This window comes from Sitophilus oryzae, unplaced genomic scaffold (genome assembly GCF_002938485.1).
Source record: "Sitophilus oryzae breed Bouriz unplaced genomic scaffold, Soryzae_2.0 scaffold_1442_pilon_pilon, whole genome shotgun sequence".
NCBI classification, from domain to species: Eukaryota; Metazoa; Arthropoda; class Insecta; order Coleoptera; family Curculionidae; genus Sitophilus; species Sitophilus oryzae.
Window position 1 is genome coordinate 6839460 of NW_022146107.1, and position 15662 is coordinate 6855121.

Consider the following 15662-nt stretch of genomic DNA (forward strand, 5'->3'; position numbering starts at 1 on the left):
AAAGGATGCCCCAAGGTAGAAGAAGAAGAGGAAGACCAAGAACAAACTGGAGAGAAGGAATAAGGAAGAAAATGGACCAAAGGCGGCTTGATGATAACATGTGGCAAGATAGAGAAGAATGGCGGTTAGGAATCGGAAAACGTCGTAGAACGTTGTAAACCGAATATATATATACATATTAGATGCTGCACCAGCATACGGTAGGCTTTATAGGTACAGGCAGTTATTGCAGCCAAGAGAGACAAAACGAATTTTAATATCTTTAGTTCTGTTATCGTTATTAATGTTTATTAAAACCAGGAACCAAACCAAACTCAACTTAACGTTTTTTTTAATTAGTATTACAGCTCACGACATTTGCTCACGACATTATTGCACAGGTTGTTTTAAAGTTAAGATAAAAAAACAACCATTCGATAAACCCTGTATACTAAAGTTTATAAAAAATTGAGTTAAAAAATTAAAAGTAATATATTTATACAGGTAGTCTTAAATAAGTGCAAATATTTTTAGGGGTAGTGTATTTTGAGCCCATAACCACGTCTATGAGGATTTTTTCGCGAAAACTTTTTTTTGAAAAATTGCATTCGTTGGATTTTTTTTCATACATAGATAGTAGATTAAATTTACAAGAAAGAAAACACAGAAAACATCCAAGCCCTTCTCAAAATTTAAACCATAAAATCATTTTTTTTTTAATTTTCGAAGTAAAATATCTGGGTTATATTAGACTATTAGACCTATTTGAAAAACGGTAAAGAGAAAATATGTTTCTTTTATCGGAATCTACCAGCCCTAAAAATATATACATTTATTTAAAACTTATCCTGTATACAGTTTACCAAAAAATTCATGAAAATTTTGCAAAAAATAATGGATTTGATGAAAAAAATTTCAGTTGCATTTTTTTGCATCTAAGTGTACGGATTTTTCATTATTTTTTTAATAAGAAACTGTAAGAACATAATAGAATTTTCACAAAACACACTAGTTAATAATCTCTTTAGTTCAAATGAGTATAACTATTATGTGCTATGTTTATAAATAAATTAGAAACTTACATTCGAGTGGAGGTATGAAACTAGCCATTATCGCAATATAACAAAGTTATTAGATGCTGCACCGGCACACGGTAGGCTTTAATAAGCCAAATGGACATAAGGCATTATGCCGTAAGTGAAGCTTTATTCGCATAATGCTTTGATATGTCATACGACTGTAATATTATTTCAGAGAAATTTCAACGTTAACTTCACAGCGAATGGTAATAGTGCCTGGCTATAGACTTGGTGTAATTAGGTTTGGGCTCATATAAAGTCCCCTGAGACTGAGGTATCAAGAAGCAGACCTGAAAATTATATATAAGAAACTTTTAAAGCAGTCGAATTAAATATTACAGCAAGAAATAACAAACTCGTTTTATCTTTTACTCAGTTTCATACATAGGTAAAGAATATTACAACACCAAACCAAACCAAACACAATATATTTATTAAAGGCATAATAAATAAAATAATAATTATAATAAATTAAGTAATATAGAAATAGAGTTTATATTAAAAAAAACACATTTAGTCCCAACAGTAACGAAAAAGCAGATGAAATTGCCAAACAAGGCTCATCAATGCCAGTCATAGACCCATAGCACTTCTACGGCATTACAGAAGCAGTAAAACAGTGGGTGGCCAACAAATCTCTAAAATGGTGGAGAAATTCACCAAGGCAAAGACAGGCGAAAAGGTTCATAGTAGAACATTCGTTAAAATTCAAAGCAAACTTGATAAGCAAATAGAAAAGCCGATATCAAAGCTATAGTAAGACTTGCTAACAGAGCATTGTAAGCTTAATAGGCATCGAAAGCTGATGCAATTGAGGGACAAAGCCATATAGCAGATATTGCTAATTTGAGAAAGAAAAGACTGAACAAATTTTATGTCAGTGTGACAGTATGACAAATATAATTTTTTTTCTAGCAGGAGTGATAGGCTGAACAAATTTTATGTCAGTGTGACAGTATGACACATGTAAAGTTTTTTCTAGTAGGAGTGATAGGCCATTGACAAAAACTTCCTCTAGGAGTTGCGAGGTTTTGGCGTTGGTGGGGAAGCTCCTAGTCAGGTGCTAGGGAGAATTCCCTCTGATACTTTGGCTTAGTTTAAGGACCACCTCACTGTCTTGTCTCTGGCTGTAGTTTCGTAACCAAAGAATTGCACCAATTGCTCTACTGTCTGTGGTCATGTATCACGGGTAGAGGATATAGAGGGTCTTGGCTTAACGGCCCGGACCAAGAGGAGACAACCTCATGAAAAACATATATCCTGCGATGGCGGGACCAGGTCAAAGAGATGCGTGGCTAGATAGGAGACTAGCCTCTACTGGTACAGGGGCTGGTGGGGCAACCTATTGTATTCTCGTCTCCCTTATTTTTACATGAGGGGCTCTGTAGAAGTGGACCGGCTAACCCTTGCGATATATCACCAGCTTTACCAGAACTCCAATGTAAGGACGTCGAGTTGGTAAGTTATCAACTCGAAGGAGGAGGGTTATGGTCGGGTCCTCACAATAGGAATTGACCTCAAATTCAAGGAATAACAAACCCGTTTATAGGAGTCAATAGAGAAAGAAAGATATGTCCTCTATTATAGATCTAGGATAACACCGGTATCAGGTCTAAGGAGAGACCATATTAAAGACGTGGAGAAAATGGAGACTGATCCTCCAGCCTGCACCTCAGCCGGTGACAAGCTCCTCGACTGTGAAGCGCACAGAGGGCTAATCCCCAACCGTGGAAGGGTGTATACTGTATACCCTCGTCGGAGGCAGATATCCACTCTTCGGAGGATAAACATCTGTTGTCAAAAGAGGACGGGAAATACCCTGTCCCCGCTACAACAGGAAGATCCCCATGTATGATGAGTTATAACTCAAGAAAGATCTTTAAGTTCGCGGTGATTAACCCCCATTCTACATTCTACATTGAAAAAAAGGTATATGGAGGATTATAACAGTATCCTTTAAACCGTCTCAAACTGGATTCAGTCAGGGGGAGATACAAAATATAACCAGGTATACACCATAATAAATGGATAAAATTACTGATTATTCAATATATTTTAAATGAGTATCATGGACTCAGTATTTATCTGGGTTCACAATAATTGATTAATATGTAATAACGGTCTGAAATTTCAGTAAGAGCCAAGAAACTTAATTCAGATGGTTTTCAAAAGGCGCTGACATATTTCAATATACCTACTAATTTCTCTATCTCGACATGCTCACTTTAGTGGAAATCCTTTAACACCCAATGCAATGGACAATGGCAAATTCCAAGAGAATATTAATATAGTTCACCTTTCGTGTAAGCCCACCTCAGAGTAAAAATTAAATTTGCTGGTATTATTATGTTAAAACTTATTGAAATATAAGTTCTATAATATAATAAGTACAAAATCAACTGATAATTAACTATGTAAAGTAATAAATACTTCAAGAAAAAAAGAAATTACAATTTAATAAACTAATATCTGAAATACACTGACACGAGGGCTCTCACAATCTCTAACATAAAACACAAAAATGTAAAAAATAAAGTATCAACATTATTAACAAATGCATTTTAGTTTGGAACTTTATTTTTTGGTTTTAAATCAGGATTTCTTTTTAATTTAGATATATTAAAATTAAAATAAATTGAACTTAAACACTCACAAATAGATGTATGTTCCTAAAGGTTGATATAATAATTAAAAAAGCAATTTTAGAGACGGGTTACTATGCACAGGACTACTATGCACAGCGTTATTATATTAAATATGTTTAATAAAATACTCCTTTTTGGCGTTTTTACCATTTAATAATAACATCGATTACTGATAGAACTCAGTTATTTTAAACTAGTATTGTTAAATAACAGGTTCAATTTCAACTGTTATTTGGGAATAGTTTAGTCAACCTCTGAATTTGAATTGAATTCTATTTTTAAACTGTCCTTATTTAAAAAATCAGTTTTATCTCTCTTTGCATGAATGTTTCTGACAAAGCATATATAATAATAATAATAATAAAATAGCATAGTCAAAAATTATTAGTTTTTTTTTTAAATGTTAATTACATTAACCTTTTGACCATTGTTGTGTTTTGTTCTAGTTATTAAAATTAATGTTTTTGCTTCATGTGTTTTTTAATATTGTTACTTTTATTTATTACTTCTATTTTATGTTCATCTAATATACATAAAAGGAAATATAAAATTACAAAATAGGAATATTTGTTTTATTGTATTCCATATTGACCCTAACTAAGAATGAAAATCGAAAATAAATGCCAAACCCCAAATTTATTTTTTTTTCTGTTTATTGCTTTTAAAAACGCTGTGAACTGATAAGAAATAACAACAGCATTATTTGAATGGCATAAAAAATATCGTTAAAATTTTCTAAAAATTTATCATAAAATTTCATATTATTCAATAATTGAACAGAAGAACATTTTGTTATTGACAATATTTTTACTCATTACTTGTATTTTTATAATAATTATAATTCACTTCTACATACACATGTTATAAAAGGTGTATTAGTCTAAATTAAATCTATTACAAGTTGATGACAAGAGATTGTTAAAAATTAATTTAATAAAATAAATATAATTTTGCTTTTTATTATAGCCATCTAATTCTAAAGTATATAATTTACAAGAAAAAATATTTTGGTTTAAATTTATATGAGTATTATTAATGTTAATATGTGAATATTTTTAGTACCGAATAATCATTGCAAACCGGTACAACATGCCAGAATCTTTTCTTATGTTTTCAACTTACTCTATAAAAAAAATGTTTGGACTTTCATTACCTTTATTTTTAAACATGTAGTTAGACCAACGTTTCGACTGTCTTGATCGGAAATCATCTTTGATTGAAGGTAGCATCTAATGTTTTCATTTGAAATAAACTATTGTACCAAACACCCATTATTAACAGTAAGGTCGTTCCAGGTTTCTACTTCATAACGCAGAAATAAAAAAATAAAAAATGTAGAAGTTCGACACAACTGTTGTATTTCATCTAAATCATCTTCAATTAGAGAACTACTTTCTGAGTAATTCTGCATATAAAATGGTCTCTTGTTCTTTTTCTTGCATCAAATTATTATCAATAAATAAAAAATGCTCCTAATATTTTGCATTGACTATAGCTCCAAATTCCTGTCTCTTTGAACATGTATTTATATGAACTATTTTTACTAAAAATTGATCTAGAGAAATACACAATAAATGTTTTGCCTTGTTTAGAAAACTGAATAATTATTACTTTGCTGAAATATATTAATAATTAATTGAAATATTAATATAAATCATGATTATTAAGTGAATTTTAAATATAAAATATTCCAATTTACAATTAAATATTTTTATCTATGCCAATAACTTTACACTATTACATTTTCTTCTTAAAACTCATGGTAATGTAATTAATTAAGAAAGTTGTAGTTAGTAACTTACTGTAGCAGTAAAAATTTAAAAGAAATAAAGCAACCAAAAATGTAAATTATTCTCATTAATTTTATTGTTACTGTAATTATAATTTAATATTTTAGTATACAGAAATGTGTCAAGCGATTTTTAACAGTGACGACTTCCCTCTGACATTATTCAAATTCACCATTTTATTCCTTTTCCGCATTTTTTGTTGTTAAATATTTCAAAAAATTTTCAAATTTCGTAAATGTTCGGACTTTAGGGTCTTCTTTATTAAGCAATTTATTTAAAGAACTTTTGACAACATAATTATATTAGTTACTTTATCAAATAATAAAATTACTTAAATTTTACATGTTTTGTTTAGCAAAATAAAACACTAAATCACCACAATACACCAAAACTCTTTTACTTTTACACTGGATGCGCGTGTCGCTAACCAAGCATAATCGGCAGATGAATAAAACTCTTAGTTTAACTTATTAAAAAAAAATTAAAAAAATATAAAAACACTTTAGTTTTAATCATCTACTGATGATCCTAACATGGTTAGCGAAACGCGCGTCCATTGTAAAAGTAAAAATGTTTTGGTGTATCGTGGTGATTTAGTGTTTTATTTTGCTGCGTAACACCAAAGGTTCCAAACCCCAACTGTAATATTCTTGTTTATTTTAGTAAATCATATTAACGAATAACTTCCAAATTTAATGCTGGCTGATAAAATCCAATGAAACGCAATTTGGACAATAGTAATGAGTAATTTAAGTGTCGAATGGTTCAGAAAATTCAAGTAACAGCAGAGCTGTGGCATTTCCTTTATAAAAAACATTGAAGTATATAATCAGTGAGCAGTGAGCCTCAAAGTGATGTCTCCGTGCAGTGTCCCCGTCTGAATCCCGACTGATTTCAGGTGTTCGTTAATTTGATAATTTAACGGATTCTTTTACACATAGACAACAAACCTAGCTTATTTAGAGGTCCACATGTGTCCGCTGTTAAATTGATGTTTTTCAAAAAGTCGTAAACACTGATTAGGATAGGAGACCCTTTTCTGAAAGAAACTGAATAACTTTCTGTTTGCCTGATTTTAATCCCACCGCTGCCACCAAATTTATTTTTACAAATTTTTCTCTAATATTAGAGTGGCCTTGAGTTCAATTATTATAGCCGAAAATATATTTAATTATTTTAGAGCGGGTGCACTTGGACTATGAAAAAATATTAGTTGAAAATTATGAACTTGAGAAAAAAAAAACAGACTCTAAAAACCTGAAAACACTAGAGAATAGTAAGATTATCATCTTTTTTTATTAACTGTCCTATAAGTAATATTTTTTGAAATTAACAGTTACTTTAAAATTGATTTCTTTTTTTAATGTTAAATATATTGTTTTTTATTAAGTTAGGTTTCTGATAAAATTAGTTTATAAATAAGTAATAATAATAATATTCTATATCAATATTTACTTTTTTTAATTTAGTGATACTTTTTAAGCTATTAATTTAAAAATACGAAAATATTGTTTTAATTTCTTTTTCTGTATTTTTCTATATAATTTTTTAGAGTGTAATATAGTAGGTGTTGTGTAAAATCAGTATGTCATTTCACACGTTAAATTTAAAATTTAAAATTTTTGAAAAAATACTAGGAACGGTCGGTGAATCCCTTCTACCCCAGAGGGAGAACCACAGCACTGACAGCATAGAGCCGCAAGTCCACAGGTTCCTGCTGATCTGGTAAACACGTCGTGGATAAGTCCTAGTAGAAGCTGATTACTAACTTTACAGGAGTATCCACGACGAGAGGCTTATTGTGTTATAATAGATTTAATTTCTTATCTTAGCGTTTTAATTAACAATTTATAAGTACGCAACGAAGATTCGATGCGCTCATTGTCCAAATGCTTCCGCTCTAAAATAATTAAATATATTTTAGAGCGGAAGCACTTTAATAATTAAAGTCAAGGTCGCAATCAGAGAATAAATTGTTACAAAAAAATACCACCTTTTCAAGTATCTTTGATTAATAGATAAAAAAACTTATAGGTTCCCAACTAGCAAAGGAGTACGACAGGAAGACGCGACATCCTTCAAAGCCACCACTAGAAGAAATCTTCCGTCAACTAGACTGGACCAAAAAAGGATTAAAAATAGATGAAGAATACTAGAACCATCTAAGATTACAAGGATTCAATCAAGGACTACAAGAACATTTATATACGTTAATAGGTTATTAAAATTTAATTAACATAATTTTTATGTTGGCTACCGGAAAACAATTGCAGTATATATATAACTTACCATAATATGTTTTCCATTTTATCTGGATCTCGTTTGCCGAATCGCCTGGCGCTATTAAGGGACAGTTCTCTAAAGGCAAGATCTCTGCAGCCTTTGCAGCCGCCGTTGCCGCTCGATCTCTTTCCATATCCTCTGGCTGTGAACAATTCCAAATTGTCTCCTACTCTTGTCGCTCTAGGCCTCATCAATTTCCTCAGTGATCTGTGGATAGATAATAAGTATATCAGCTTTTATGTTTGTATATCAAATAATAATTTTTAAGGAATTTTTGTCGGTCACGCACTTTTGTCGGTCACGTCTGAGTTCCGTCAAACAATTTCAGTTACAATAGTAGTATATTGTTTTGTTAGGAGCACAAAAATTACATTATGCGGCAAAGCTGTACGTTTTTGTGCGAAGCACAAAAGGTACCTACATTTGAGGCTACCAGCGCAAAAACCGCCTAATCCACAAACTCGCAAATTTGAGCTGAATGTTATTTATTTTATTAAAATAATTTTGTATCTAAATAAAAATAAAAATTTTAAGCTATAAAATTTGCTTTATTTGTATTCATGCATTTACTAATATTGGCCTACTAACTTTGCAAATAAATTCATAAAGAAAAACGACATAATCCACATTTCTTTCGTAATCAACATTTATTGTACATATTTATTGGCATTAGTACATGACATAACTGAGGATTAATTGGCGTATTCAATTAATTTTGTTCACTTTCTGTTTCACCGGAAATGACTACAACTTTTGATTTTTAAAAGATACTCTCGGTATTTTTTAATTCTATTTGATAGAAAATTACATTCTCAATACAATGCCGTATCATATGTCAACTTTAATATTTAAAATTAAAATAAATAGCATTTTAAATTTCAATCTAGAGTGCCCTAGATGGTCATAAATGTAACAATAATTTGACTCGAAATACATACGTATTAAAGTATGTGGTACCCAAATTATTTGTAAAAAATGTGTTTTCCAATTAAGCTAATAAACTACCGCTGTTCCATTTGGAAAAAATGGGTTATGATTAAAAATACGATTTTGGCATCTTTTAACTGACCAGGAATAGACACGAAAAACATTAGATAATCAAATATAATTTTTTAAAGTTTCTTAATTAAAAATTTATGGTTTTAAGGTAGTGATTACACTCTAGATTGGATTTTAAAATGCTCTTTTTATAATTGAAAATGTCAAAAGTTAACAAATGATATGTCATTATATTCAGAAACTCAGTTTCATAATATAGTAAAAAAACACCGAGAGTACCTTTTAAATATCAAAAGTTGTAGTCATTTCCGGTGAAAGAAAGTTATGAAGTTAGTAAAAGTAATTTAATACGTTAATCAATCGCGATTTACGTCATATACTACCATAACAAATTGCGTTTTTATATCTGAAAAAATAAAAAGCTATAAGGATGAGCCGCTTTTGAAAACACCCGTTATATTTGTTACCTGTATGGACGTTCAAATCCTAAATTTGGTACAAGTTCTTCTGAAGAAAAATATATGTTTTTTTCTTTCATCCTCGGTGGGAAAGGATCCGCTATTGAATTATCTGAATTGTCTGAAATAAGTCTTGCTTTTGTAGTCATGATCCAGATAAAAATTAGAGTGTACAGGGCCACGACATGGTAAATAGTGTTCGCCATAACTGAAACAAATAATAAATACATACATATATTAAAAAATATATACAAACAATTAGATTACATATATTTTTTGTTTATAATATAAAAAACGCTGTTACAGCGTTTTAAGATGGAGCGGGGCGTCCGCGACGGACCGTTCGCGACTTCGAGCAAGTACCATGAGTTTATATGAACGATTTCACATGGGTCGCGTATGCTCCGTCCGGATGAGCTATATTGAAATAACATCCGCGCGGACGCTCCGCGCGTACGGTCCGCTCCATCTGAAAGAGCTGTTAACGGTACTATTAAACCTTGGTCCCATTATCTAAAAATAAAGTTTTTTATTATCTTTTTTTTCACCACCCTTTCAAGACCACACAAATTTTTGTAAACAAAATATGACATCGAATTTGACAATAACAAAATCATATTTTTGCTGATACTGTAACTCTAGCTTTCTCTGGGCCGTATTATAATTTTTTAGTAATTTGAAGGTCGATTTATGCAAATAACATTTAAATACTTATTCCAAATAAAACGAATTTCTAGACAAAAGTACAACTTTAACCCCTCTTTATAAAAGTCTAATACAAATTTTTCCTCTTCAAGAAAGTCTAATACAAGTCTAATACAAAATCATCTGTGGAGATAATAATTAAGAACTTTCCAAAATTTACATGGCAATTCCTATGTTCCGTGTTCCCATGCACCATACGGTATTTTTATAGTATTAAAAAGGTGCCAAAATAGAAGTTATAACAACTTGTCAATCATATCCAAATAAGTTATGAAAATATTTTAATAAGCAATTTTATATTCAAATTTGTAGCCGGGAAAATATCAATTAATACCGTAATCTTTTCGCTTTGTGTCCCATTTTTATTTAATTAACAAAGATTTAATGACAAAAGGTCTTTTTGTTGGAAGCTCTAATGTAATCGCAATTTATGAAAGAATTTACCCTAAAATAAAATTTTAGAGTCAAATTAAAGATATTTTTATATCATCACTATAATATATTTTCGTAATTTTTTTAATATTATAAATTTTTGAACCGGTTATTTGATTTGGTGTTAAAATGCATTTTGCATTTTTTATAATACCTTGTGATAATCCAAATCCAAAATTATTTTGTTAGATATTTTGAGGATATTGCAACCTAATCAAAAATTTACTTAAAATATCAAATCGTCTAACGTCGCGTAACTTTCTAAAATAAATAAAACATTATTGTCAATGGGAATTTTTATTTGTCAATAAAATAATTTACTCCTTGCATTCCTTTTTTACCCTGTATAACTTAAGTTATTTAATGAGTTATCAATGATTTAATAAAGTCTAGCTAAATAACTAATAAATATTTTTATAAGCAATGACGAAATGACCCAAGTGCCAAATTATGTATTATATCATGGGGTATGAAAATAAGTAAAGTGTTAATATATAAACATTATTTATCATAAAAACGTTGATAGATTAATTAAATTATTCAACAATATTTCAATATACAATACATTTTTCTCTTTCCGACTAGATTGCAATAGCGATTCACTCCTAGACGTATGAACACCGACCCAAGACTTTGCTTGTCGATAGGGTATAATTTAGGTAATAAATATGATTCAATAAAGATATTTCAATCAAGACATATGTTGTTATTCAAAAATAAACATTTTTTAAATTTTCTGCAACGATATTAAAAGGTTTTAAGATCAAGCGTCCGAAGAATTTACATGTTTTTTTTCTATCAATGTCAATGCTCGCTTGAGACTAACTTTTTCAGAATACGCTATTTATTTGCGTTATTTTTCTTGTCCAATTATAGATATTTTATAAGTTTCCGTAACACAAATTTTGAGAGGCATCTTAGAACAACATTTCTTCTTAAAAGAAAACAATAAAGACGAAAGATAAATAAAGGGAAAAATGTAACAACAACAAAACAAACCTCTATAATATACAGATCATCTTTATACAGGGTGGTCCGAATTATATTCGGGAAACTTCGGCATCATAATTTGGAAAAGAAAATAAGTAAAAAAGTTCGCATAAATTGTCCTAAAATACTTCATTTCGGAGATACGGAATGTATTAGTTTCATTTTTATTTTGTTTCTAAATAAACTATAATCGATATTTGGATGAAAATTTTTGTCTGGGTATTTTTGGACATGAGAAATTCTATTTCGATGTCAATATGACTCCTACTTGTAGGGGGCACCACCCATATGTTTTTTAGCTGTTTAGAAAAGTAATATATTTTCGTCCGTACCTGTATAACTGAGTGAAAAAATATACATTTCCTAAAAGTTAATACTAAGTTACTACTAACTATTATTATTTTTATAAACTGCCTATAGTCAATTGGCTATTTTCCTAAAAATTTTATGCATCAAGTTCAAGCATCAATCTTAATGTTATAAAATACCGTATAATCAAATAATAGTGCGCCAAGTTGACTTGGAAAACTTACAATTTTACATACACAGGATAACGATCCTCATTTCCAAGCCAGCTCTGTACTTTACACTAATTTAATATTAAAAATTACATTGTCGATTTTTTTTTTCTAAATTGTATGAAGATCTACTTTCCAAAATAGTTCCTCCTTTCGGGATACAGAGAAAGAATACATAAACATGATGACATTTCCATACAAGCAATAATGATTTAGTATAACCATTTTAATTCGTAAAGTAGTGGAAATATTGTAAGTTATGTGTTTTTATTTTATTTTCTAAGATTTTTTTGCTTTATTCAGTGCCTATTCCTTTATATTTTAGAAATCAATGTTGTTATCTTTATTTCTAATCATAACAACATTCACCTCTCTTCTACAAAATATAAAAACACAATCTTATAGGTGCTGTATTTTATCTCGGTCTAACGATATTGCCGATATTGTGTAAACAAGATCATTCAATTCGGAACTACAGAATTTTTAAGAGTATTGATTTATACGACCTGTATATATAGATTGCTCTTTCTTTATATTATATTTTTACTCCTACGTAAAAACATATTCTCTAGGCAGGCGTAAAAATAAAAATTATGTATGTTTCGGTTAAAATGTACACTAGGCTACATTTAAAACTAACCAATTATTTTACAAACTAACTATACTTTGTTTTATAACTAAAGAAAGATTTCGAAGACGATACCAGAAAAAATGCAGTTGATGTCCATATCAATCCATTTATTTCGCTAAAAAAGTTTCTAATATATTTTAAGTTAACTATGGATGAGTTTATAAATCCGTCACGCGCTATCTCTTGTTGTTTTTAATAAGTCTTATTGGGGTTTAATCTTAGGGTTTAATTCAAAAATGACAGTGAGAGAAAACGAAAATGAGTGACGGAACGATGAACGTCGCACGAACGCAGATGCGTATGAAATCCACTTAAGATTTTTGACATTTGTCAAACTCTTGTCAATTTAAGGTTATTATTTATGTCAAATAACGAGCTTTCCGAAAAATTATAACTATTATGTCAAATTAATAATTTTCTAAAATACAACCAACTTTTAAAGTATAAAATTCTTTGAAAAATTTATTGAAATTGTTATTAATAAAATATTTTGTTTAATTTATATTTTGGTTGATTTTATTCCTGTGCAATATTAAATCTTTTTTTATTTATGCATAAATTATATTGATAAATATAATAATAAATGCAAGAAGTTTTTTGAGATTTGAAAGTAAGAAATAGTTATTTTTTATAGATTTTTTGTATGTGGTGTTTTGTTTAACACACACCTTTGTTTGTTTTGTATTAACACACGCCCTAGTTTTTTTTTAAATAAAATGGCTCGGTTAGATTTTTTCAGTTTTATAAAGTTTTATATTATAATATAATCATGTACCACTAAAATTTTAAAAAATACATATAAATTTCCCGCTTTGCATTCGAATTGTCCCAACTTATTTCTATGTAAAATAAAATAAATTATTTTGAAATTAAAATGACCGGCATCTATCCTTGTCAAGGATTTTGTCTATATAGGTAGTTTCTGAAAAAAACTGCAAAATAATAAAAAACCGTATACTAAATAATTAAACTAATTTGACAAAAACCACATAACATAAATACGTGAGCAAGCATGAGAAACATGTAGGAAATAAAAAAATAATTTATTCCCCCAGTAAAGTTGCAGAGAGTCAACTATATTTGTTTCTAAACTATAGCAATTCAAAGATTTTGACTTGTCATTTCAGTTATTTCTTGCTAGATAAAAGAGTAAATAAATCTCGATATTTAATTAATCTTGTATAGGAACAATAGATACGTTTCCAAAAAATAAACGGAAGTGTCAAATGCGATCTCTAAGAGTACACATTCCCATTTCAATAAATTTACAATGATAGAATTAACAAATACAAACAAAACTAGATTAAATTGTTGCGAGAGTTTCTTTTTTATAAAACATGGCAGTTTGTCAAAATACCTAAAATTAGAATTATTAATATAAAACAGTGCAATTAAAAATAAATTACAACTTTGTAAAGTGTAGTTTAAAACTTGTATATAGATATTTAAAAAATCTTCATTCAAAAAAATTGATCGTAAGCTATTACATTTTTATTTTCCTCAAATTTGATATACATTTCTACTTAAAATATATCGGTAAAAATATTTAATACATCTTAAAAAGACATACAATACGATTCCTCAATGTACGATTTATAAACTTGGGCGGGGGCGGATATAGGAATTTATTTTAGGGGGGCCGAAATAAAAAGTAATGTAGAATATACTTTTTAGGGCGTCCTTTTTAACCCAAAAGCCTAATATTTATAGATTTTAGGGGGGCCGGGCCCCATGAGTCCCGGGAAGTTTACTGCTTGGTAGAAGGAATTCGAGACAGGCAATAAATTATAGCCATTGACTGGTTATTAATTAATTTCTAGGTCAGAATTTGTAAAGTTCTTCCGGACTCTATCACACAGAGAAATACTTTTTTTTCTTAGTGATAAATTATTTAAGTATAGATGGATCTTCATACAGGTATGTTCGGGTTTGTGGTCGGCTGGAAACCGTAAACCGTTTCCAGCAGAAACTAACTGGACTATCGTAAGTTAATCCAATATTAATTATGTGTGTCAGACAATCTAAGATTCAAGCCAGAGTTTTATTAATTCTCAAAAAATAAATTTATTCAAATGGAAACGACTGCAAACTAAAGTCGACATATCATTGTGGATATTAGTATAATTAAATAATTTTAACTTGTTATTGGAATTACTTCTTAGTACCTAGACGATGGAGTAAATAAACCTCAATCTTTAATTAATTTTCTATGGGAACAAAACGTTTCCAGGTTCCAATTAATGCACAGAAGTGTTAAAAGGGATTTCTACGAGTACACATTCCAGTTTAACTCATTTAGAGTTATAAAATACAGGCCAAACTAAACTTTCTAGCTAAGTTGTGAAGAGAACTGGCATGGTTAAACATAAAATTAAAAAAAAACCACAATCGCATTTATTCGCATATACTATGTATTTCATTACTTATTTTTATAACAGACTTATAAAGTAGTTAAGGTAAAGATTAGAAATAATATATTTGTAAACATTGATATCATGTATATATAGGGTTTCCGCAAAGGCTTTTGGAAATTCCAGACAAATGACCTCTGAAAAAACTTCGCAAAAAAAACTATAAATTTATTTATGAACTTTTATAATATAAAAGACAAAAAACTAAAACAAAATATAAACCAAAAAACCATTAACTTTCCGGGAGTGCACCAATAGCGAAAAATGTGAGCGCCAAATTATAGAAATGGGTACATACCATGCTCTAGACACTCAATGGTAATTTTATAGAACTACAAATTTAGTTTCTTCAGCATCGCCAGATGACATTAAAGGCGCAAAAGACATTAAAGTACAGGTTTCTAATTTATATATGAAGATAACATGACAGTCTCTATGTTAACTACTGTTTATGGTCTAGTTTTTGTCTAGTTGACAAAATGTTGGTGATCCGTCAAGTTATTTTTAAATCATTATTTAAATAATTATTAATTCAGATATTCCTGATTTGTCAGAAAGTTCAGTGATTTCAGTAATTTATATTTGTGTTTATAGTTTGTGTTTTTATTAGTTTGTGCATTCTGATATTTACAGTCGATCATCATTTTCGTGTTAGATACTAAACATTTTTATTAAAGTCATTTTGACATTTTAGAAATAGTTTATATACCAAATAAAAAAATAGTTTAATCATAAATAAGTA

At 29.4% G+C, this 15662-nt stretch overlaps 1 protein-coding gene across 1 annotated transcript in view; it reads right to left on the minus strand.

Moving 5' to 3' along the window:
* LOC115877173 overlaps window positions 1–15662 on the minus strand; it is a 128967-nt gene that overhangs the window by 12775 nt on the left and 100530 nt on the right. The window contains exons 2-3 of the mRNA XM_030893333.1: window positions 9243–9441; window positions 7783–7983 (exon numbers count right to left, since the gene is read on the minus strand). Of these exons, the coding sequence (XP_030749193.1) occupies window positions 7783–7983; window positions 9243–9439 (398 nt within the window). The 5' untranslated portion in view covers window positions 9440–9441. The remainder of the gene's footprint in view (window positions 1–7782; window positions 7984–9242; window positions 9442–15662) is intronic.